The 26,639-nt window shown below is 39.8% G+C and overlaps 1 protein-coding gene across 10 annotated transcripts in view; it reads left to right on the top strand.

Moving 5' to 3' along the window:
* LOC121505338 (lymphoid-restricted membrane protein) overlaps positions 1-26,639 on the top strand; it is a 67,846-nt gene that overhangs the window by 18,542 nt on the left and 22,665 nt on the right. For 7 of the 10 annotated variants that reach the window (XM_041780548.1, XM_041780547.1, XM_041780553.1 and 4 more), the window contains exons 10-22: positions 248-325; positions 732-788; positions 918-977; positions 4,371-4,435; positions 4,632-4,725; positions 5,187-5,336; positions 6,679-6,780; positions 7,483-7,634; positions 11,487-11,598; positions 12,389-12,659; positions 19,210-19,262; positions 23,182-23,281; positions 24,985-25,165. In XM_041780548.1, coding sequence (XP_041636482.1) covers positions 248-325; positions 732-788; positions 918-977; positions 4,371-4,435; positions 4,632-4,725; positions 5,187-5,336; positions 6,679-6,780; positions 7,483-7,634; positions 11,487-11,598; positions 12,389-12,659; positions 19,210-19,262; positions 23,182-23,281; positions 24,985-25,165 — 1,475 coding nt within the window. The remainder of the gene's footprint in view (positions 1-247; positions 326-731; positions 789-917; positions 978-4,370; positions 4,436-4,631; positions 4,726-5,186; positions 5,337-6,678; positions 6,781-7,482; positions 7,635-11,486; positions 11,599-12,388; positions 12,660-19,209; positions 19,263-23,181; positions 23,282-24,984; positions 25,166-26,639) is intronic. The other 3 variants (XM_041780550.1, XM_041780549.1, XM_041780551.1) reach the window with 3 other exon arrangements.

The raw sequence follows: 26,639 nt of genomic DNA on the forward strand, positions 1-26,639 counted from the left end.
TGTTCCAATGCACATAAAGGAAATAAACATATGTATACCAAAAACATTTGTAATTGCAACAGTTTCTGGGAGAAACGGTGGAAAGATTCCACGGGTGCCTATACTTTCATCCATGACTGTACCTGACTTTAAACTGGATCAGCAGGACTCACCCTTTCCTAGATGGTCTACAAAGAGACTTTTTCACAGTTCTGTTCTTAAAAAAGCACTCACTAGTAACCGTAACTCCCCTTTGATGGCTCCGCAGAACTTCAAGGTCACCATGGAGATGGATGAGCTTCAGAGGAGAATATCAGAGCTGTGTGACATTAACACTGACCTTCAGGTACCTTTGCAGCTTTTTTGTCTCTAATATTTTTTGTTAGGATTCTTTTTTGTTCTTTCATGTCTTTATTATAAAGAATGAGCCAGAAACATGATGGAGACAGTGGAGAATAAGATGCGGGTCAAACAGGAACCCTGGCTGCCTTATTTATGGACTTTAGTCTCTGTAGACGGGACATACCGGCTCTGTTTCTTGTCCGTATTACCTTTTTGGACACTCGAGCTTTCTTCCTCTGTCCTTTATTGAATTTTCTTCCTTACTCTAACATGTGAATGACTGTATATCAGGCCTCCATATTAACAATGCTCTCCTCCTCATGGTAAATCTGTCTCAGACACATAAAAACTGCATGCTAGTCCGTTTTAAAGTGCTTTGTTTAAAGTGACTGAACCTTTATTATCCTCAGGTGCAGATCCACTCTTTTGATGCTGTTGCTAGTGAGAAGGACGCTGTCATACAAGAGGTCAGTGCCTTATTTTTGACAGTTCTTCAGTTTCCTGCTGACAATCACAGTTCACTGCCTCGGCTACTGGTTTGATTGGTTTCCTGATAAAACTCAGCCTGCTCTTGTTTCTCTCATTTCCTATTATAGAAGTTCAGACAGATAAATGAGCTTAAAGCAGCAGTGGAGGAGTATTCATCCATCACAGAGGTTAGTGGGCTGAACTTTACTTATTATTACTTCATATTCTCTACATCTATAGTAGTAGTTTCCCATCAATCCTCCCATTACTCTGCATGCATCCTTTATCTCCCTGCAGCCATCTATACTGTATGATTCTGACAATAGTTTGCAGTTTTTCTTTTTGATTGAATATTTTTGTGTGAAGTTAAGCTTTTGAAGGCTAACAGAAATAATAGAGAAGCTCATAAGAGCAGGCCCAGATTCAGAATGCAGAGGCACAAAACCTTGGAGGGCCCCCAATCCTCCCACCACCTCAGCCACCACACATGCATGCAGTCAAGGTTCTGAACTAGTGCCTGCTGTTTGTTGGAAACACCTGACAGGCTGCAGACAACAAAGAAGGATGAAATCAACACCTGTAGATCTTCGGTCATTCAGGAGTCACACTGAACACCTGTAGCAGAGGCGGAGCCTGATGAGTCACATGGGCTTAGCCCACGGGTGTCAAACTCAAGGCCCAAGGACCAAATCCGGCCCGAGGTGCAGTTATACCCAGCCCACCAGATCATATGATATTTTATCATAACTGGTCCACCAGTATGAGGTTTATAGATTTCCTCCTGCAGAAAAATATAAGCTTAACCTTGATGATTTTAAATATCCTTGTTGACTCATTAAAATTAGTAAAAGTAAACAGTTGAAAAGAAAAATAATTTTAGTCACAGTTATGACTAAAAGTTTTGGTTTTGACTTTTTATTTCATATTTTAACCTTTTCATCTCATAACTTTGACTTTTTATTTTATATTTATACCTCTTAGACTAGTAATTTTAAATCCTGTTTAGACCTTTTAAAGTCATGATTTTGTTTTTCATCATGTTTTGACCATTTTCAACTCCTAACTTTAACTTTTATCTAATTTTTTTCTTAAAAACGCAGGATTTTTAATTTTATCTCAGTTTTTTGACCTTTTAAAACCATGAATGTCCCTTTCATCTCACGTTTTGACCTTTTACAACACCTAACTTTAAATTGTATCCCATTTTTGTACCTCAAAAATGCACGTTTTTAGATTTTATTTCATAGTTTGACATTTATAACTCATGATTTTGATGTTTAGCTCATATTTTGACTTTAGAAAATTATGACTTTGAATTTTATCTCAGTGTTTGTCTTCTGAAATTCATGGTTTCAATATTCTATCTCATACTTTGCCTTTTAAAAACATTATTTTGACTTTAAATGTCATGTTTTTACCTTTTAAATGTATAAGTTTGATTTTTTATATCAGATTTCGAGTTTTTAACTTATTATGTTTACCTTTTAATCGCAAAATCATTTATCATCAGTGCCAAGGTTTTTACCCCCATAATTCATTGCTGGTGAAAATAAGGTTGACCTTTTATGGTTAAGTATTGACCTGTTAGGCCCTCAGGTTACACCCAAGTTCAGAATCTGGCCCCTGCTGTGATTGAGTTTGACACCCCTGGCTTAGCTCAAACTCAGGAGAGGCCCGAGGCCCGCCGATGATCCATGTAAAATGTGTAACCGTCACTGTTATAAACTGTTTTAAGACAGTTTAATTTTTAAAAATGTCAACAAATCTATTCCCTCTTTTAACATCTTGAAGGTTAAAACATTTAATTTATGCTTCCTAAAAACAGTCTGAAATGTCTGATGTTTATCTTTAAAGCTATGAGACATGAGAAGGAATTAGTGTAACACTGCCGTAGAAACTATTCATTAGAAATAATCAAAATGTTTTGTTACAGAAACATGTTTATTTATGAAAATAAATAGGCTTCAGCTTTGTTTAAAAGCAGCACTGTGCTATCTGGGAAAATCCACGAGAATTTAAAGGCTGTAGGAGCTGAATTTATCCGTGGAAAATTAATGATTCTCAGCAGATATCTACGTTTTAAGAAGACTGGTCCTGCAAAGCATTTTTTGTGTTAATATGAGCTGTGAAATGTCTTTGCCACACTATGATGGTGATGACAGTGATTATCATGATGAGCGATTAATAGGGCAGATGTAGTAATTTCCAAAATTAATTGCACGACTTTATCTAAAGAAACTGGCATTGAGGAGAATAATGTTCCCCTTTTCTAAATCCAGCTGTCTGTGACGACCTGACTCAGAGATAACTACACCAGACGGCTCAGTTCAAAGCTGCGACACTCACGCTCGATGTCTGACTGCAGCCGTAGAGCGCGTGTGCATTTTCAGAAAGTGTTGTTTTCCCTGTTTACACAGAGACGGGGGCTTTCTCAAAGCTTTCACTCTGGAGACCTTTTCCAAATTAATCCCTTTTCAGGCACCAAAACACTGTTCTCGTGTAAACGGACAGCAAAAACGCAGCAAAAGATTTGCGTTTTCACCTGAAAACGTTGTGTAAACAGGGCCTCAGTGTCTCACTGGGCCCTCAGTGTGTGTGGCCCCCTGGGCCTGTGCCTATTATGCTCAGTGGATTATCTGGCCCAGCATAAGTGGATAAGATTTTGTCTTGACTGTAAGAATAAAATCTAAAACTGCAGCTTGTCAATAATGCACCATCTCCTAAAACCTGTCATTCCTTCTCCTTTTTTGTTTTTTTGCATCTGAGAGCATCACATTGCATCACACAGCCTCTGCTTTCCTACAAAGGTTTTATTTTTTAAGGTTATTCTGGCGACATTTTAAGCAATCCTGGATCTGTGTCCAGTGTGATTTACACAAACGTTGACACCTTATGAGCCGTTTGGCAGCTTAAGATCTGCAGGTGGGATTCTGCTGATCCTTTGATATAAAGGGTTAAATCTAAAGGGTAATTTTCTCTTTGCTTTAGCAACCATTTAGTTCAAACACCTGTCTGAGGAGATTAGGCCTGCCACAGCTTTTCTGTCATTTCCTAAATCCAGTTATGAAGACCTGCTTTTATGAGATGCAACCTTATTTATGGTTTTGTCTGTCTTATGAGTTTTATTTCATTTTATTTTTTATTCTACCTTTTAGCTTTTATTGCAAATACCTCTTTCCTCTGTCTTAACCGTTTATTGTCCTGTTGACTGTGGAAATACATCATCCTGCTATCTGCCATGCTGGTGTTTGTTATGCTGCCAGTTGACTGATCTGTTTTTGCTCAGCTTGTCATTTCTCTTTATAAGCTCTCTTTTCTGTTGGTACTTTATGAATAAAATTATGATTTTTATGTTTCTAAATGTCAGAATCTTAGAGCAGAAGCGATGTTTACTCATGGAGAGTGGGTTGATAAAGTTATCAGCGTGTGCAGCTGGCATTTTGATTGTGGAGGCAGAGTGTGGGAATGAAATCACCTGCTGTCCTTCCAAACTCGAGTCCTGTTGTTTGTTCAGTCCGAGGAGGGCCAGGTACTGTAATAGGTCACCTGAGTCACATTTGTTTCTCTATTTTTGATTGCAGCTGCTGAGAGCAGACAAGAGCAAGCTGGAGCACCAGATGCAGATGTTGCATCCTGATCTGGCAGGGTAAGTAAACCAAGTGTCTGATGGTCTTGGAGTTTAGGGACTTGAAGCAACACGGATCAGAGGGCTTTCATTTTTTTACACAATCAAACCTAGAAGCCACAAGCAAGGCTTTGAGTTTGGCATGATCCAAAGTTAGATTTCAGAGTATTTTCCTTCACTATTTTGAATTTTTAATGCATCCCCCCTCCTCTCACAGGGCTGGTCTGTCCCTGTCGGTGGCCTACAGGTTGAACCAGAGTACCTCAGGATCCTTACAATCAGAACTGGCACTGGCACAGTCACCACTGGAGGTCAGCACTCCCTTACTCTATCTCTTTTTACTTGCTGCTCCTGTTCCATTCTCCCATATTCAGCGCCCCCCCCCCCTCAATTTTCTGCATATCAGTTTCAGCCTCCAGTCTTGTTTTGTAAAAGAATTCATAGCTGCTCTGATGTAAAGCAGCCAAACGGTTGACCTTTCAACCCTCATGCACCCCAGAAAATACAGAATCTACACCAACCACCTCTATAACATTGTGCAGTTATATGCAATATCTTATCACCAGCTGAGGTAATGAGAAACCCCATAAGCCTTAGAAATCTGTCAGCACATGTCCGGAACAGAATGCAGGGGTTTTACATGTATGAGAGGTGATGCATCATCTTGACATTGGCTGCAGCTGTTGGCATGCTATTTACACCAAGCTCTCTCTGACAAACAGGCTGATGGTGCATGCATTTTACTCACTAAAGGAAATATTACTATCACCAGCAGGCCCCCCATGGAGTTGACCTGTTGTCCACCACGATGAGCCTTGCATCTCCACTGGATGAGACGTTGGACAGAGAGGTGTTGCTTATGCTGCAAGGACCCACCCCTGAACACATGGCTCAAGAGTTCAGGAGTCTGCTAAACAAACTGGTAGCTAACTTTGATTTGATTTCTGATTTTAAATTAATGACTACGAGAATTTTGGTACAGTGCCATAAAAAGGTATTTGCCCCCTTCCCGATTTATTGTTTTCTGCTTAATTTTCACACTTAAATGTTTCAGATCATCAAACAAATTTTAATAATAGACAAAGATAACCTGAGTAAATAGAAAAGCCATTTTTTACATTTTATTAAGGGAAAAAGCCTTTCAAACTTACTTGCACGGCCTGTTTAAAGTCATGCCACAGCATCTCAATCTTTCATTTGTGGATAGTGGCTCTCACTGTGGTTGGCTGGAGTCGAAAAGCCTCATATTTACCTTATGTTTACCACTCTTGTATATATTATCTCCCCCTTATGTTGACTGACCTTTGTAGCCAACTTCTGAGAAGTGGGTGGGACTGGCGAGGAGCTCCTCACCAGTTTCACCCACTTTTGCAAAAGTTGCGAACTATGACCTGCTTTTTTGGAGGGAAAAAGGCCTCAACACCCCCAGCTTCACCAACATTTCGTCCTCTGCCTTTGGTGATGATGCAATCCAAGCTCATGACACATTCTATCCTTGCCTTTAAAAGTCTTTAGATGTTGTTCTGGGTTCTTTTGGGACCTCCTGTATGAGTCGTCATTTTGGTAGACCAGCCACGCCTGAGAAGGTTCACCACTTCTCAGTTTTCTTCATTTGTGGATAATGGCTCTCACCATGGTTGTCCTAAAGCCTTCGAAATGTCTTTGTAACTCTTTGCTTCTCATCTGTTTTTGAATTTCTTTAGATGGCGCTATGATGTGTTTCTTTTTTAGACCTTTTAGCCTACTTCACTTTGTCAGACAGGTTATATTTAAAGGTATTTCTGGCCACCTGGGTGTGGCCAGTCAAAGTGAATTCATCCTTACAAAAAATGTGGTTAATCACAGCTAAGTTATGACATAACAAGGCAGGGGGAATTAATTTTTCACATAGGGACAGGTAGGTTTGGTTGACTTTTTCTCTTAATAAATGAAATTATCATTTTAAAAATTGACTTTTCTATTAACTCTGGTTATCTTTGTCTAGTACTGAAATCTGTTTGACGATCTGAAACATTTAAATGCGACAAATACACAAAAATAAGACCTTTCTACTGTATGCTTTTCAATACATTAACATTTATAAAACGGCTTAAATCATTACTAGCATCGTAACAGAATGGTCTAACATTTATGTACCACTGACCATGCTTACGTTCTGTTTTAACCTTGTGCACACTGTTTTTTAATTTCTGATTTGCTGTAAAATATCATGACATGATAAATAACTTCTCTCTCATGGCATGCTTCCTCTTAATGCTTCTCAGAAAAGAGATTTCAGAGAAGAAAGTGACTCCATCCTGTCTTCAGTCAGAGCCCTGCTGGATGACCGAGCACAGCCAGGGAGCAACACACGAACCAAACTCCAGGTCAGAGAACACTCCAACCACTAATGTGTGGAGTGTCAGTCTATGTTTAGCACTTAAAGGTGTTAAATTAAGACCCTGAAAGTGTATAGGGGTGTTACTGTCTGTGCGCCTCCCTCTGTGTTTACATACCCAGCATGTGCTCAAACTGCTTTTTGGCCATTTTGGTACTTTTATCATGTGAGTCATGAAATTATGTAATACGATTGCTATCTTTCTCTCTCTCTCCACCTGTTGCAGTCTTTTTCTATCTATCACTGCCTCCCTGCTCTTTCTCTCCCTCCTACCCACTTTCTCTCATCTCTCGAGATCTCCCACTTATATAACTCTCCACCGGGCCCCGTCCAAGCTGCGCTGTTTAGTCAGTGTGTTGTACCATGAACACAACCCACTCCCCTCCTCCCTCACTCCAACTTTCTGTATCTCTCTGTCTCTCTTTCTCTCTCTCCCCCCCTCCTCCTGCATTGTTGCCACTCTGCATTCATTAACCACGTACTGGCAAACAGCAGTAAACATACCAAATGAGACAGAAATCATTAGTGGAGCAGAGCTATTTGTTCTGCGTGCTTCCTAATAGGAAAGATTTTGTGTCAGTTAGGTCTAAGAACTTTCTGTACGCATTAAAGAGAGCTATTCAGGCTGTGCTGCAGCCTACGGCCTTTCACCTGAGCAAGACATCAACCCCCTGGCCTTGTTTGTCCACAGACGGTGCAGGCTGAACTGGACACTAGGAGGGCAGACTGGGCCCTCAGCCTGGACCAGCTCGCCCTGTATACATCCTCGCTGGAGAAGGAGCTGATTAAAATGGCCGGAAACATGAGGAGATCCCGCACTGAGATCCTGCACCTTTCAGTCAGGTGAGTAAAAGCTCAGTTTCCCATAGTCGCTGTGCATGTGTGGCTGTGTCTGTGAAAACCAGTGGGCAGTCGGAAAAATCGCTGACGTGAGTGATGTCTGAGGATTTAGCATGGAAGCAGAGGAAGCTCAACGAGGGACACCAGGGGAAGATTTAGAGGATATATTTGCAGTGGATGTTGTGCTTGCTGATTTAAAAGCAACTTGAATGAAAGGTAGGACAATACTTTTTAAGGTGGGGTTGCTCTTGTGCAGCAGTGATTTCATTGGCTAGTTAACCCCTTGTAGGCAGGTTATTTTCTTGTGTGGTAAGTTAATACAGTTGTCAGAGAAGGAGAGATTAGAGAGGAGGGGGGCAAGTAAATCCAGAAATATGTGAAACAGCTAGGGTTGACCGGTATTGTTTTTGTCAGAGCTGATACTGATACTGATTATTGGCAGTTTGTGAGACTCATAACCAATATTTGGAACGGATATGCATTTATTATGATGTGCAAAATGTTCTCCCAACTCAGAATCTGCCTTATTGGCCAAGTATTCGAATGCAACAAGGAATTTAACTGAAGTTAGCTTTGCTAACTGTGTACAGGAATTAAATATTAAAACCAAACAATAAATAAACTAAAAAAGTATTAAAAAAAAAAAGATTTAAAATGTACAAGCTCCTTATTTGTAGTATATGCAAGTTGTGTGCAATGGCATAATGGTTGCAAGATGTGCAAAGGTTGCTGACTAGACATGATCAGAGTAAAAAACATGCAGGAAGTTGGCTGATTTACATGAGGGAGATATGACCATTAATCATAAAATAATTGATTAGTGCAAATGTGCACATGAGGTGAGGATTTTAGCCTTCTTACAGCATTAGCGTTATTGTGAATTAATGAATTACTTGCACTAGTGCAGCAATTAGATTAATTAGTGCAAATATGCATAAGAAGTGAGGCATTTAACTGCTGTGATCTATGTATGCAAATGTGCTAATGAGAAGAGGCTTTGTGAGCTTTCTGCAGTATTTGAATACAGTAAAGCAGTAAGAGACAATGCATGCAATTTTACATTAAGCAGGATTAAGGTGCTTGTTAAATGAAAGGTTGGCAAAAGTAAAATTGCATGATCAAAAACCTTTAAAAATAGGGATGCAGGATAAGTGTTGAATGAATGAAATCACATCAAACAGGCAGGGATACGTCTATGAAAGTAGCGGTGGATCAGGAGACTGTCAGACTGATTTTGTCATTATTAGCTTTGCCTTTTGGCTCTAGCAAACTTTCTGCAGTTTCCAATGCCTGCTGAATCAGCGCTCTGCTTGGTATTAGCCTTTGGCTTGGTCCTAATGCCCGTGGCTAAGGTTAGCGGCTACAGTCGCTTCATTTTAACATCATTAGGATGATGACTTTTATGTGACTTATGTGTTAAAACTCCACTCTTAGGGATCTTTGCAGGGCAAATTTTACAAACAAAGTCGTGTTATCCTCCCTGTAAATACTGAATAACTCCACCGTGTTGTTAACCTCCTAGCACTGAGGCTGCTTCCTCTTCTTGTCTGGTGCTTAACAGTGGGTCACGTACCACGGCGCCACCTACTGTTTCGGAATGGGTAGTCTCGTGAGACAGAGAACGAAATGCTTTTATTATTTTGGATTTTATCGGTTAATATTTTATTATCAAGATGATAATTAAAAACTTAACCTTGTCTCTATCAAGATGAGAAGTGGCATAGAGTGACACAGTTGCAACAGGAAAACAGGAAGTGATTCCTGTTGCAGGGGCACCCAGGCTGAAGTGCTGATTGGCTGGTACTCATATGACATCCAGCCAATCAGATTTTGTTGTATGCAGGACATTTTGTGAGAGGGGAGAGTGAAAATAAAGCCAGAGGAGAAGACATACTTCGCAGCCCAGCCAAAGTAGTGCACTTTTTGATGAATTAATTTGATCAATATCGGTAAATAAAACACAGATTATCATCAAAAATCCAGATATCAGCTACAATAATCGGTCTACCCCTAGCAGTCAAGACAGTGCTACCAGGGTTAGCTGGTTAGCTTCACTGACTATCCAAGTAAATGCAAGCCTAATGATGCTTCTGTAACCCTGGTGAGGCACCTGCACATTTTAGGGTTTTGAATGCCAAAAATTATTGCAGTTTTGATTTGAAATTTGATTATTTCTTAAGTTTCTTATCTTCTTATCTTTTTTCCAACTACGAGCAATAAATCATTCATATGACAACCCAAAACAATATTGGATAAAACTAGGGCTGGACAATTTTGAAAGTTTTGAGTGATATTGCAAATTGGATTGGAATTTTTGTTTTGAAGGCAGTTAAAATTGTTATGCCTTTCTCATATTTCATAAGAAAAACAAAAAACAAGTAGGAATTTTGTGGACTACTCTAAAAAAAAAAAAAAGCCTGTGGATGGATATGTAATGCATAAAATCTCTGCAGAAAAAAGTATTAAACTGGTATTTTGACACAAATTTTTGGTTAAAGAAATATTGCACCTTCTGCAATTTGAAAATTGCACCAGGCCATATTTTGATTAAATCTAATTTTTGATTAACTGCCCAGCCCTATGTGGAATATTTACTTAGAAATGGCTTATTTTGAAATATCCAATGCCTGTATTCATGGAGCAAAAGACTGTCATTGAGATTTTTTCCTTTTGTAATAAATGACCTCCAGAACTGCCTGAAAAAATAATGTTTTTTAAAATGTTATTCGCTGCTAGAGGCCTGAATTGGGGTTGAATTGGGTTTTTGTCATTTTTTATTTACTCTATTATTATTATTATTTTCTTTTGTTTTTCATATCTATATATAATTCAACATGTTCATATATGGGTGAAATATTTATGTGCTGGTACCCAAAAAGATTCAAGAGTGGACTTTTACATGTGATGCTGCCCTGTTAGTGATCATATGCATATGTATGTTGGTACGTTGGCATTTATGCCCCCCATGCTCTGACATATTTACTGTTTTTACTCTCTTGTTAAGTTGTTAAAATGGAAATAAAAACTTGATCACAAAAAAAATGTAGACTATTCTCTTTCTGAAGGAAACTCCCCGTAAGTGTACAGAAATAACACCTATTAAAGTCAGAGCCCATGAATGTGGGAATCTCTGTCTCAGTTGGGCAGTCAGTTGTGTGAGAGGGGGAAAGTCCTGTCAATCATCCGACCTCAACGACCCCAGAGAGCCCGCCTCTTGGGTCTGGGTCTGAGCCAACAGAGTGGACTTGATTCCATCTCTTTGTGGATGCGTTTGCCTTGTGTGTGTTGTTCAGTGTGTTCATGGAGACGGCCATCCCCTTTTACATATATAACAGAGCTAATTGGACACAGAATCAGACCAGAGAAGGAGAACTGGTCAGGCTGTCCAGCTGGGATTTACGGGTGCTCAGATACCAGGGGAAACTCATGAACTTTAGTACTGTTGGGAAGTTTTTCTACTTTTACTGGAGTAGCTGAAAGACTGCTCAAAGTCAGTCTGGAGCATAAGAAAGGGACAGGAAGTAGGACATATATTTGATGTCCTGTGTTAAGTTTGAAATTATAAGTTTTGTGTGGGACTGGACTACAAAAGCAGTGAAGTGAAGAAGCTGTTACCGGGCCAGTCGGAGAACTGGCGCTGGTCACCCTGGGCAACAGAATGGGACACTGCATGGGCCTGCGGATTGGGTACAGTATGTCCACTGTACTCTCTTCTAGGATATCTGTGCACATGCTATTTTCTGTTTTTATTTTTATAAAGACAGTTTGACATGTATTTATGTGGTTTTCTAGGCTTTGTAGAATCTATAATCACTGAAGCATTTTTTGAAACAGAGTTTTGCATTTTGCATGCAGGGTGCAGGAGCAGGAAAACCAGAAGCGCCAGCTGTGTGAGGAGCTGGAGCAGCTAAAGACACCTCAGGACAGCAGAGAAGCCTCATGCCAGACACCTGTGCCAGAGGAAGAGGTTAGAAAGACTGGATTTAAAAAAGCTTTGACTGATATTAAAGTGCAGTCTCTTCATCTGATCTGTTTTTCTAAGAACGTTTCACCTTAATAAGTGATAGATAAATGTAGTTCTCAAATGTGTGGTTTCATGTATTTACATTAAGTTGAGACAATAGATGAATCTTGGAGGGTTTGCTTGTTTGTGCCAGGATTTGAGCAGCATTCAGACAGATGGAGTCGCTGGTAGAGGAGAGCTGAGTGCGAGTTGGCGGCTTAAGTGGACATGTGCACCCACTCATACACAGATTCAGATGCGACCGCACACCTACGCACTGCTCTGAGCACAAAGATGCACTGACGCACGCCTGAACATTCCCATTACAGCACCATTGTTTTCATGTTTCTGAGAAGACAGATTTGCATACAGTAGCCGAGCTGAGCTTTGACAAATATTAATATTACTCTCACTAAAATCATTTAATCTCCAAAGCTCTGGATCAATAAACCTCCACATATTTTCTCATTAGCAGAGGAGTTATTGTATGTTTGATGGCAGGATTGGAAGCAGGCTTTTAATACCCTACTATTTTTTCTCTGTTTCTGCTGAAAAGGTTGATGTTATTTTCCTTGGTGATTTTTCTTTCCAGCCTTGATGGCTGGCACACTTCCACCTCAGCTACATCTCACATAAACCCTCTGGGTGTATTCTGCTTGTCGGATTTGATAGAGCCAGACTTCTGAAGGTTGATGTGCATGTCACCTCTGCCCTCTTTCAGTCTGATATTCTCCATACTTATGTTTTTTTTTAGCCTGGAGATGACTTGGACTGGGATGAGGAGTTTGCCCTTCAAGACTTCCTAAAGAATGAGCTAGCAGAGAGGAACTGCAAAGAACAGGGTGGGCTAGCGAACAGCAGGCCGGAGGAGACGACAGATAAACTGACGGACAGAGCTGAGGAGGAGGAGGGGGAGGAGAAGTGGACAGTGGTGGACACAGCTGGAGAGGGAGAAGTGAGGGACACATCCACTCCTCTGTCTGCTCAGCCTGAAGCGGCCCAGCTTGGAGAAGGAAATGGTCAAGGTGAGTAGAGGAGCAGAGTAGACTGTAGAAACATCATTAACCTTCATGTGTCCCTTTGTGCTATTTTGGGACAATTTCACTTTTGTCTCCATGCCATTTTATTAGTTTTCAAGCCTCAGGCATGAGCTTCGGCTATTTCTTTGCATTTTAAGTCATTTTGAAAATTCTTGTCTTAACTCATACCCCATGCCTGTAATGCACTGAAAACAAAAATTCTGACATTTGGGTCCTTAGTGTCCATTTTGGTCCCATCTGCTTCCATTATGATTTGAATTTTTGCCATGGATTTTTCTTTTGTATTTTTGTGATAGTTTTAATCTTGATTTTTTTCGCCTAGATGGGGCCATTTTCCCTGTTGTGGGGAAAAAACATTAAATTTTTAGAATTATGTTGTATCTTGTTTTTCCCATCTAAAACACCAGGGTTTGCTGTGACAGAGCCTGGCCAGTAAAAAATATTTCAAACTTATGAATTTTTGTTTTTATGATAAGAAGAGCTGTTGCCTTAACAAAATAACTCAAAAAAAGTAAATGTAATGTATGATAATGTTATAGTCTTAAATATAAAATAAGCCATTTTGGACCAGAGGGACACAAACGTCTCTTTTGTTTTGCATTTTGAATTTCATAAAAAGGAACAAAGAATTAAAATCAGTGTTGCTGGAAATCACTGGCATATGCCAGGCTCTGATAACCAGAAGAAATATTTGACTTTGTATCCAGTTTATTGAAAATAACTAATGTTTTCCCATTTTAACCCCTTAAAGCCTTTTAACTCAAATAATAGCCAGGCAATTCTCATTTTTTGTAACTGAAATGTTTATTTAACCTTCTACCCAAATCCAAAAAAAGAAAAATTGCCATACAATTACATACATATATGTTTTTGTATCACATTTGATCCATTAAGGCTTTTTTGGCAACCGATTATCCACTGTAGAGCTTTTTTATCATTTATTTACCTGTATTAAAAAGTAATTTATTGATTATTTTGATAGAGGTCCCATAAAAGTGTGTATCAAATATAATACAATAGGTATTTAGGGGTTAAACACCAGGGATTTCCATGACAAAATCTGGCCAGTAGGGGGTTAAAAGATTTTTAAATTTAGGATTTTTTAAAATTATTATTATTATTATTAGGGAAGGGGTTTCTTAAAAAAAAAGAGAACCCATAAAAGTTTGAAGACAATAATTTGTAATATTTTGTACCCTAAGATGAAATTAGCATTTTTTTGGTGCAAATTTCATAAAAATAAAAAAGCATTAAAATCAAAGTTGCTGGTGTATACCAGACTGTGATAACCAGAAAAAAATGTCTTTGAATGCAGTATATTGAAAATAACTGATATTTTTATTTTTCCACCTTTAAACACCAGGGATTTCTATGATGGAACCGGGCCAATAAGGGGTTAAAATTTTTTAGACTTAGGAATCTTTAATGTTATTATTAGGGGAGGGGTTGGTTAGAAAAATTACCCATATAAGTTTAACAAATATTTATGTTTAATATTTATATATATATATATATATATATATTTTTTTTTTTTTTTTAAGATTTATTTTTGGGCATTTTTGTGCCTTTATTAGATAGCGGAGGACAGTGGATAGAGTCAGGGTCAAGAGTGGGGGAGAGACATGCGGTAAAGGGCCTCAGGCCGGATTCAAACCCGGGCCGCCCGCGTACATGGGGAGCGCCTTTAATCACTAGGCCACCTGCTCCCCAAGTTATATATATTTTTAATATGAAATGAGCCGTTTTGGTCCAAAGGGATGCATGAAGGTTGACATCCAAACACATCAGCTGCTATGCAGAGTTGGAACTTTTTCACCCACCATCAGATCTGTAGATTTAAACGGAGCTGGTGCACCAATGATCCAAACTGTCGCTCATCTTGGACTGCATTTCCACCAGTTTGTCCTGTACTCGTCCATCCAAACGTTTGACATACAGGGACACTTACATTCATTTGGTGTTTTCCTCAGTATGATTGTCAGACTTGAGAGGATTAAATGTTTTGTGCATGATTTCTGCAATCTCACACTGGAACTCAGGTCTTTAACTATCTTGGACTTAAGATGAGCGATGGGTTTAAAGTCAGCTTTAGCAGGTGGTCCAGCTGCAGCACTGCTCATGATACTGAAGCAGACCATTCCAGCACACAGCCGACTGTCTGACAAAGGGCTATTGGGGTCAGTAAGTGATTAGGTCTGCTGATTTCTGCTTGTAAAGTTGATAGACGCAAGCAGAATCACAAAATCATGACTTTTATTGCTTTAATTTTCCTGTTCTGGTGGCTTGTCCATCGAGCAGATTCACCAGAAGCTGCTCAGAGATAGCTGCATGTGGCTGGCCTTGGTGCTAATTTCCTGCCCCGCTGCTCTGCTGCAGTCAGACCCTTTTCTAGCTCAAGTTTACAGGATGGAATAATGCCTAAATCCCTCAATGTATGTGCTTATTTATTTTGAGCAGGATTTTAACAAATCAAATCTGTAATATCAGAAGTTTGGAACTTCCTAAAGCCTTTTAAATCCAGTTTTCATCAGAGTGAAGAGAAAACTCATGAAGCCAAAACCAAATAGGGCTAAATGTAATATTTCTGTTGCCCCATTTGGACCCCTGCTTAGTCTGTTTCTAGCTCTGGATCCTTCTCAGTGGGATTAACAGTAGAAGTAAGCCTTGGGCCAGCCTTATGCAACAACAATGATTGTTAATATTTCCTGTCTTTCTTTCACATATTGAGATTGTATTTTAAATTTAAACTGCACCCTTAGATGATGGGTGAACTTTTCCTAAATGAATATTCTGTCACCTTTAGCATTCTTTAGCACTACTGTCTTTAACTCGTGTGCTTGGGTGTTCAAGTAAGTGAAAATACAAAGACAAGTAGCATTCTTATCCCTATTCTTACTTCTTGGTTGGCTATATAATTCCTTATTGAACATGTCTGACCAGAGGAACTGTGTATAAAATCATTTTAATAGAGAAATAATGTGCACAGCATTTGTACTGAGCACTGACTACTAAAATGACTCCTAAGAGGTTCAGAGGATCACCTCTAAGGTGGAAAACTAGTTAGAGAGTCAGTTATTGTCTTTGAGTGTTGATGTCGGGTGAGAGAGAGAGGGATTGTGGATTATCTCCCTGTAATCCACTGGAGCCACAGGGCGCTCAGCCACCCCTGAAGCTCCAGTACAGTGTAGATACACACACTAAGGCCTTTGGGAGTAGACCCCTGCCTTCTATGGATGTTGTGGCCATGGTCTTCTAAAGGTTGTGTGTGAGAGTCGGCGTGTTTGTGGTTTCTACACAGAATGTGAAATCCTCTCTTCCTTAAGGTCCTTGTATGGCCAGGTGTAGACCAGTCTGAGGCAGAAGTAAGCCTAGTAATCCCCCATTCCTCTGCCTGCATGAGCAGCTGGCAGGAAGAGAGACAGAAAACCAGAGTGTGAATGTGGTCATTAATGCCACCTTAGCCATGCATGGTATTTTAACCTCTCCTGCCCTCCCACATCTCAGTGCCTTGCATAATAGACATTCTGACCCTTTTATGGTAGATGGGAAGGTTTAAGAGGTGGCGATGAAACCCTGCCGATGAATTTAACAAGGATTTGAGTGTATAAAATACAAGGTATGGCTATCAGATGTGTTCCTTTGACTTCAGATTTGATCTGAGGAAAAAGTCCCACAGTGCTAGATCAGGAGAACAGGGACGATGATCATCACTGTGGTTAGTTTTTGGTCCAGAAGCGTCTTTACAGAGAGCTCAGTGTGAGCTGGAGCGTTGTCCTGATGAAGAATGAAACCATTTTTCTACAGTTATGCTCTCTTTCTTCAGACCTTTTCCCTCAGTTTATCTAGAACCTGTTTGCAATCTTGTTGATTCACTGTTAGGGACCCCCTCCTCCAAATTGATCCCCATAATGCAGGGGTGTCCAAAAATTTTTGGGTGAGGGCCACATACAGAAATATACACTGCCTGGCCAAAAAAAAGTCGCCACCAAAAAAAGGTCACACACTCTTAATATTTTGTTGGACCGCCTTTAGCTTTGATTACAGCATAATGTTGCTGAACCTAGACCTGACCAACTGCAGCAACCCCAGATCATAGCACTGCCCCCACGGGCTTGTACAGTAGGCACTAGGCATGATGGGGGCATCACTTCACCTGCCTCTCTTCTTACCCTAATGTGCCCATCACTCTGGAACAGGGTCAATCTGGACTCATCAGACCACATGACCTTCTTCCATTCCTCCAGAGTCCAATCTTTATGCTCCCTAGCAAACTGAAGCCTTTTTTTCCAGTTAGCCTTACTGATTAGTGGTTTACTTAAGGCTACACAGCTGTTCAGTCCCAATCCCTTGAGTTCCCTTCACATTGTGCGTGTGGAAGTGCTCTTACTTTCACTATTAAACATACCCCTGAGTTCTACTGTTGTTTTTCTTCGATTTGATTTGGCCAAACGTTTAAGTGATCGCTGATCACAATCATACAGGATTGTTTTCCGACCACATTTCTTCCTGGAAGACGATGGTTCCCCACTATCCTTCCAGTTTTTAATAGTGCGTTGGACAGTTCTTAACCCAATTTTAGTAGTTTCTGCCATCTCCTTAGATATTTTCTCTGCTTGATGCATGCCAATGATTTGACCCTTCTTAAACAGACTAACATCTTTTCCACGACCCCACAGGATGTGTCTTTCGACATGGTTGTTTAAGAAATGAGAAGTTACTCATTGCATCAGCTGGGGTTAAATAACTTGTTGCCAGCTAAAAGATAATCGCCCATGCAGTAATTATCCAATAGGAGGCTCGTACCTATTTGCTTAGTTCAATCCAGGTGGCGACTTTTTTTTTGGCCAGGCAGGGTATAAGAATGTTGGGGCCACTTTAATATCCACAAGGCAAGGTATATGAAAGTTATAATAGAGGTTAAGATGTTCTTAGAGATTGAGTTTGCCTTTATGGCTAGTTCAATGAGGACCACTTTGTCCAGAAACACAGATGATTGGCATCTATAAATCTTATTAATTAGGGGTTGTGGCTGTTCTAGGATCTCCCAGCTCTTCTATGAGCCTACATGGAAAGTATCAAGCAGGGACAGCACAGGTTCCTTCTCATCTTATGCTGCTAAGAAAGGTCTGAAGCAGGGAGAGAAGCAGCAAAAACCCCAGATCAGAGCAGGCATCAATGACATCTGAATGACACTGATCAAGTCTGAAGCAGAATGAAGGAGGAGCTGGGGTGGAGGAGGGTTGCAAGAGCATATTGTGGAGTGAGTGGCAGAGCATGGCCAGGAAAGAACAGTTTAAATAAGGAAGTGTGAGCACGATTCGCTAATAGCGTACTTAGCAAATCAGCTGGCCGTCAGCTGGTGAGGGCTGGTGTGTAATCAGCTGATCTCAATTATGGCTGCGCCTGACACTACATGCTGGATTTAATGGCTGACAAGGCAAATGCGTAATTATTTCTAGGTTTTGGGATGTAATCAGATTTCAGGGGGCCATGTTTGGCCCTAGCTACCACTGGCTCCGCCCCTGGAATGTTATTGGTTCTGCTATTGCTGCTGTAATCATCAGGAAGTTATAAAACAAGATATTGTTATTAATTGGGTTGCCAATATGTACTGTTTTGTCTCAATTTCGTAACAAATGTGGGCCACATTTAATTTCTTCTTATTTCTGGAATTTGCCGGGGATCAATCAAAATTGGGACTGCGGGCCGCATTTGGCCCCTGGGCCATAGTTTGGACACCCCTGCCGTAATGTCAGGGAAAACAACCAACATGGTCTCGGATTTGGACTGTCTTTGTGGAGCTTTCTTCATCCTTGGTGATGATGGGGTTTTCATACATTGACTGCTGTTTTATGTCAGGATGTGTTTGAAGATCCAAGTTTTATCACATGTATCACTCCTTCTTAAAATGTGGGTTTCCTTCAATTTGTTCCAAAATGTCTCCACTGATGTGCTCATGATTTACCTTTTGATAAGGAGTCAGAAGTTTTGGGTCATGTTCAAATGTTCATGCTAAATTAGTCAAACTGTCCCTTTATCGGTGGAGACCATTTCTGCTCTCATTCTTATCCTGAGTCAATCATTTCCAACCATTTGTTCAGTTGAATGTTTTCAGAAGTTTTTGATGGTCATAGGCATCCAAAGCCTTCACTAAATCTTTAGTTCCATTCAAACACACGTGTGTGACATGCAGAGTTACACACACACCTAAGATAATGCTCCAAAATATTCAGCTGCTGTTTGCTTCAGTTTCAACAAAAAAATCAAGTTTATGTGTTGCTCAGTTTTAAGCTAATAGTGTCCAATGCTTCAGCAGAAACACGCGAACTTCAGTCAGAAGCCATCAGAGAACTAAAGACGTCACTGATTGGAAACTTCCAGCAGCAACCTTTAATATAGAACAGTTAGACTGTGAACCACGGGGGGTTTATTATAAGATCAGGATCATGATTTAATAGGCATGCCATGTCTACTGTTTTGTTTATCTTTTGCTGATTTTTTGCTGATCTCTTCTACCTTTCTGTGTCTGTTGCAGACTCTGCAGCCTGCACTGAGTCAGAGCCAGAAGTGAGCTGTCAGTCTGTACAGGTAAATCTACACTGAAATGATCCTGGTCCTGGTTTATCAGATGTTTTAACTAGCACATTGATGAAGACATTCAAAATCATTGGTTAAAAAAAGTCTGACCAAAATTCTTTAATTTTGTTGTTGTAGCATTTCAAAGCCATTAACAGCTGAGTCATGCAAACTAAAGTTGTGTATTTTTTAGTTTAATTCAAGATCAGAGACAAGTTTGTTTTTTTTTAGTCAAAATAAAGATTCCAAAACCTCATAATTACAAAAACACAATTGTGGAAACTCGATTCTTCCAAAATGCTGTGATGCTTCACACGTTGTCATCACAGTTCTGTTAGTCTTATTAAAACTCTCTTTTTTTAGGTTCTCAGATTCAGACAACTGTATTCCTCCCAAAGGGCAGTTCAGTTTGTGCATTCTACCCTGCCCATACATACTTTTACCAAGAGCAGACAGGAAATGTCAGAGACAATACTAGATAGATTATCAGTACAATGATGTGTCCCCTTTAGTAATGACACACCAAGGGTCAGGCAGATTATAATGCACGTTTAAGAACAGATAAAAGAGGAAATAACATACACTAAGGTGCATTACAGGGTATATTGTAAGTCTTCATTCATAGAATGTAAGAAAGACCCACTAGCGTAATAACAGTTTCAACCAGCGTTACTCAACCCTGCTCACCCAAGGGCCAAATTGTTGAAAAATACATTTGCGAGAGCCACAATCTAAGTGGTGAAAAGTGTCAAAAAAATGGGTTAAAGTGGCAATGAAATTAGTTAAAGGGGGCAGAATGGTCAAAAAGCAGCAAAAAAGGGTGAAGGGGGCAAAATCGGCACAAAATGCCAAATACTGGGGGAAAAGTGACAAAAATGGGGGAGAAAAAGTGGCAGAAAAGGGCAGAAAGTGGAAAAATTCAGGTGAGATGTGACAAAAAATGAGTTACAGGTGACAAAATGGTCAAAAAGTGGTAAAAACATGACCAAAAAAATGAGTGGAAAGTGACTAAAATGGAATGCATTTTAGTATGCATTCATTTTTTTAGAATGCACCTTTTGCTGCTTTTTGCAGCAAAAGGTGGGAGAATGGGCAAAAAGCAGCAAAGAGCGGCCAAAATTTGGGGGACAAAAGTGGCATTTGATGGCAGAAGGCAGCTTAGATGGGGCAAAAAAAATTGCAATAAGGGCATTAGAAATATACAGACAAATTTAAAAGTTGACAGTTAAAGCAAACTGTATAAGCCTGGGAGAGAGACTGATCAATGTGATTTGCAATTAATACTTTCTTAGGTCAAAGTTTCCCTTTTTTTAAGGTTTTCTGGGAGAATAATGTTTCAAATTAAGGCATAAATAAGCCACAAATCATCAAAAAAGAGCCACTTGTGGCTCCAGAACCACACGTTGAGTATCACTGGTTTAAACTGCCGTGTTATTTAACACCAAACAAGAGAAACAAAATCATACTGTCAAGGTTAAAATGTGCTGTTCTTCATTGTGTTTTTATGCATCACAGGAACTTCGATTTTTCAACAGTCTTTAACAGAGAAATGTTAGAAATCAAGGATCAGGGGCTAAAACTATTAAATTAAACACAGACTCCACACAAGTAAGAAGAAATCTAGCTACTCTATAAAACCCTGACACTTGGTGCTTCAAGTCCTTTTGTGGGATGTTCCAGTCTCTCGCCTGCACAGTTATGCTGAGGTGCACTGGGACCAAACACCCAATCTTGTCTTACTAATAAGCTAAGAATAGAGGGCAGTATTGAACTGGGCAGCTGCCAGGTGTGTGACAGGTGTGTGACAGCGTGTCATCAGGAAGCAGAACAGTACCAAAACATGCCTGTTTTTTTTTTTTTAGCTTACGGCTAGTCATTTAAAAACACATATTTCCTGTGTTGGGAATTTAACTGTATACTTCCTCTGCAGTGATGAGAAGGAAGTAGGACGTTCGCTCAGTAATCATCAACAGATCGAAGTAAGATGAGAGAAAATTAGTCTTAAAGAGGAATAAGTTAGATTCACCTTTTGCATGATGTTACAGACGAGTTAGCTATTTAGTGACTATTATTTTTACTGTGTGACAACAACATTTAGATTTACAGGAGTCTGGTGACTTTTCTTGCACGGCTCTTACTCCTTCTGTCTCACTTGCATGTTGATGAAGTTGCAAACAGGAAATGATTTTTAACTCTCCTTGTTGCATTGGGCGAGTTAAGGGTAAATACATTAAAGAGTTCTCACTTTCAGATGTTGTTTATGGGTTGAGGAACCATTAATGAGAGGAGCTCTACAAGCAGCCCCTGCTGGAAATATCCAAAGGCTCTAAATACAAATAGAGCCCCCTTTAACATTTCAGTAAATGGGGAACAATGGCTGCTGGGAAATGAGGGCCTTCAGTGTCTTATTTGCAGTTAATACTACAAAACTTCTCATTTCCTACCAATGCCATGTCTGAGGTCAGGCCTTTATATCTGCTCTCCCTTCTCTAAGCCTCTTCATACACTCTATCTCTTTCTGCCATTTGCCTACCAAATAACTCCCACATTATTTACCTCCTCTGCCCTGAGGCTGCTGTCTGCCGAAAGTCTGCATACCTCCAGCTGAAGCCGTCCTCTTCCTTATATAGAATGACAATAATGAAACTAGAGGGTCAGACTGAGGTAAAATGGGAAGGCTCTTTAAATTGTTTGGGCTGAAGAAGGAATTGTGCACATATGTTGGAGATGTATTTAAAAAGAATACTCTATAACAGTGATACTCAACGTGTGTCTCTTTTATGTCTTAATTTGAAATATTATTCCCCCAGAAAACCTTAAAAAGGGAACTTTGACCTCAGAAATAAATTACATTTATCATTTTATTTCCCAGACTTATACAGAAGGCTTTAATTGTCAATTTAATTGTCCCATTCAGCCAATTTTTCACACATTTATCCCATTTTTGGCCATTTTTTTGCCACTTTTCACCGTTTTCATGAAACTAATACTAAACCACTTTTTTCCTGTTTTTTCCCACTTCTTGTTGCCACTTTCATCATTATTTGCCGCTTCTATCAAATTTTTGGCCCTTTCTCACCATTTTTGCCACTTTCGCCCATTTAAGCTATCCTTTGCCATTAAATACCACTTGTTTCATTTTTTTTTTTTTTTTACAGATTTTTGCCATTTATTTTTGTCACCTTTATCCCATTATTGCCCTTTTCACCACTTTATGCCCATTTAAGCTATCTTTTGCCATTAAATACCACTTGTTTCCTTTTTTTGCCCATTTTTTACAACTTCTTTGAGCCACTTTTTCCCCATTTTTACCACTTTATCCCATTTTTGCCCATTTAAGCTACCTTTTGCCATTAAATACCACTTGTTTCCTATTTTTTTCCACTCTTGCCCATTTAAATCACTTCTCTCTTATTATTTATACTTATTATTTAACTTATTTTTATTGCTACTCCAAGCCGTTTTTGCCAATTTTCACTGCTTAGACTGTGGCTCTTCCAAGTTATTTTTCAACAATTTGGCTCTTTGGTTGAGTAACACTGCTCTTTAATAATTTAAATTATACTAACACAGTGCAGCTGTGATCTAAAGGCATGTTGCCTAGAAATGCGGTGCCTGTAAGGGTTTTTGGCTAATTTAGATGCCCCACCAGTTCAGCAGTCCTAATAAAAAGATGTTAGCTCTAAATCCCTTTGACAGTAGTTGTTTGTCTTCACAACAGCTCATCTCTAATGGAACAGATCCTTTGTATTGTCTGTCAGCTGTTTGATTTCTTTGACTGCGTTTGCATTCCTCCTGATCTGCCAAAGACCGTTTCTATGGCTGACTGAGCCTGCTCCTTACTTTATGGATATTGCATGTTGCCTATTTGCTCTTTTCACCCTTTCATTTTGAATAAATTTTCATTTTGTGTGGATTTGTGTGTTTGCAGGAGGTAACAGCAGTGCCATCGAGCGCCCACTCACAAGCTGTCAGCCTTAGACAGCCTGAGGCGGATGCTCTTTCTGATCTGTCCCACTCAGAGACCAACAGTAAGATCTTTGCCTGCTTCTCTTTACACCAGTCACTCTATTCTCAATGTTTACAACTGAACAGTGTGAGTCATTTCCTGACTTACGTCACACGTTTGCTGTATGTGAAGAAAGGAGAGAGAACTTTACCTAAAACTGGAGGACGAAGGTTGAACTCTGAGAAAAAACACAGTTCTTACAGATATATACAGGTCATTCAGGGAGTATTCAGACCCCCCCCCCCCCCCCTCACTTTTTTATCTTTTTTCTGTTTCAGTCTGATGCTACAGCTGATTAAATTCATTTTTATTCTCAGTAATCTTCACTCGGTATCCCATCATGACAAAGTGGGATATTTATTAAAACCTAAATCTGAAATATCACATTGACATACAACACTAAATTCAGCTCAGGTTCCTCCCATTTCTCTGATCTTTCCTGAGATGTTTCTACACCTAGACTGGAGTCCACCTGAGGTAAATTTAACTGACTGGATATGATTCTAATGGCACACACCTCTCTATAGAAGACCTCACAGCTGACAATGATATCAGAGCAAAAACCAAGCCATGAGGTCAAGGGAGCTGCAGAGCTCAGAGACAGGATCGTTGAAAGGCACAGATCAGGGGGAGGCTACAAAAACATTTCTGCTGCTATGAAGGTTCCCAAGAGAACAGAGGCCTCCAGAATTCTCACATGGAAGAATTTTAGACCAACTAGGACTCTTCCAAGGGCTGGTCCTGCATCCAAACTGAGCAATCAGGGGAAAAGGGCTTCGTAAGAGAGGTCCCCAAGTACCTGATGGTCACTCTGACTGAGCTCCAGAGATCCTGAGTGGAGATGGGACAAAGTTCCAGAAGGACAGCCATCACTGCAGTGCTCCACTGATCTGGGCTTTATGGAGGAGTGGATAGATGGATGCCTCTCCTTAGTGCAAGCCTACTCTGCTGCTACATGCATGAAAGTGGACTTTCATGTGTTTTTGTGCTGAGGAGAGTTTTCCATCCAGCCAGCCATGATCCATAAATCCATATTTAAGTTTTTCATTTTTGATAACTTTACAAAAACTTTGTTGTGATGGCATACCGAGCGTAGATTGATGAGAATAAAATGATTTTTTTTGTCACTGTAGCATCAGGCCGCAACATAACAAACATAATAACGGGGAAGGGAGTCTGAATACTTTCTGAATGAGCTGTATATATAAATATATAAAACCGTAGCTTTCCTGCAAGAAAAGAAATGAAGCTTGGTGTTAGTCCATGCAGGACACGGTAGTCATAAGCCCAGCTGTGGTCAGCTGACGGCCAGCTGATCCCAGTTATTGCCTCCTAGCTCCCACAGCCAATCACAGCTCTTTGTCTCAACACAGCGGTGTATTCAAATATGATGTACTCCTCACAAATCCCTGATTGCTTCATGCTGATGTGCCATGTTGCTGCTGGGAAAGCTTCACATCCTCCACCCCAGCCTCCTCCTTTATTGCATAAAGCTTGTTGCACCCTCATATGGAGATTCATGCTACTATGTATGAGTTATTTCATTGTATTTAATATGCACGGTCATTAATGTATCTATGCATATGAGAGTGTCTAGTTATACGCTCCCTGGAAAGTCAAACATGCTGCTTGACTAACCCAGAGACCCTGAATGCACTGACCACCTCACAGTAAAGATATTTAGCCTGAAAGTTTAGGAATCATCAGCTTTTTTTTTTGTTTTAGCAGATGCAGAGGTTCCTGAGACTGCAGGATCTCACGCTTCTGGTCCGGGTCAAAGTATGAGCAGCTCCCCTGAGGAACATGAAACGGTAACGATGAATTGCACCTCTCCCTCAGAGGAAAAGATGGATCCTCCCAACGGTACATCAGCAGAAGCAGACGGCACTACCAGCCCAGAAACGAGGTGAGCTGTGATATGAAACATCACAGAAAGTCAGCATTAGGCGGTATTTTCATATATGGGAACACCGACTGACAGAAATAATGCTGATTGTGTCTTTATGGAAATTTGAAGAAAAAGTAACTTGTTGCACTTCAGTCTGTGAGGTTGTCGTTTTTTCAGAGAGCTTATATTTAGTGGCATCTAGATTAGATCACAAAGTTTGACTTCAGTGCTCTTCATTTCAGCTGAGAGAGACCGCTGCACACAGGGCAGTGTCTTTAACAAGGTGACACAGCATGTTGTTATCAGGACTTTCTTCTTAATCATTCTTATTACCCTTGACAAATGGAATAATAAACCAAAAATTAGAGGTGCATAATGCAGTGGAGGGAAATAGTTAATTTATCACAGCCATTGCATCATCTTGTCACCTGACTGTTTCAGAGAAATAAGCACACTGAGAACAAATTTTGAGAAGGAAACCTTCCACTGCAGTTGCTGGATTCAGAAGTCTACTAACCAGTGAGGTTTTAACAAGCAGCTTAACCCCCCCTCACACACACAGCATTAGTTACCTGAAAAATAAGTTGTTTTTTGTGTTTTTTTAAGAAAAAATATGACCACCCTGTAATCAAAACGGCATTTAAAGGGTTAAAATCCTGAAAATTACTCAATATTTGATTTTTTTGATCAGGACTGAAGGTTATTCAAAGACTTGACCCAAAAAAAAGAAAATAATAAAAACATTAATGTATACTATTTTTATTGCTCTTCGTGGAAGTGGACGTTTTTGTCCTTAGTGACTTCGATTTCTTTGGAGAAGCTCCATTGGTATATACATAATAGTTTTATTTTGAAAAGCTTCTGGCAGGCTTCCACTCTACACTGAATCCAGTCACTTGTAGGGGGTTTTATTGAGGTAAAACTTGGGAGGAATGGCAGAGCTTTGACAGCAGGGAGACAAAACCGACACGCAGCAAACTCATGGCAGCAACAGCTGCAAGCAGAAAAATCGTATGAAAAACGGTTACTGCTTAGCAACAGAGAGGAGCGCTGCAGGACCGTGACGTCACACTATCAGCGCGGATCAAAACATGGCGGTCTCCTGCTGAGTTTATGAGCTGAAATGTACTCAAAATGCAGATATGTAGGATATTTAGGGAGTTTTTTAGTTTGATATACATTTGAAAGATACAAATATCTATCCATCAAGATGAACTTGTCTGATCATGCAGGGTTCCTTTTACGGAAGATATCATATTTTTTGCTTTTTTTTATCATAAAAAGTGATAAAACTGGCATTTAAAGGGTTAAAATGTTGTTCCCCAGTGCTCCCCTGACCTATCAGAGCAATTGAAATGTGAATTTGAAAATTTACCAGAGAAAGAAACTTTGTTATAAAAAATTAGACCATATGCACTAACACAGCCAGAATGGTGAGCAGTTAAAGAGGAAAAATTTGCCCAAATGGACAAAAATGACCCTAATGATCCTG

Source organism: Cheilinus undulatus, linkage group 23 (genome assembly GCF_018320785.1).
Source record: "Cheilinus undulatus linkage group 23, ASM1832078v1, whole genome shotgun sequence".
Taxonomy (NCBI): Eukaryota; Metazoa; Chordata; class Actinopteri; order Labriformes; family Labridae; genus Cheilinus; species Cheilinus undulatus.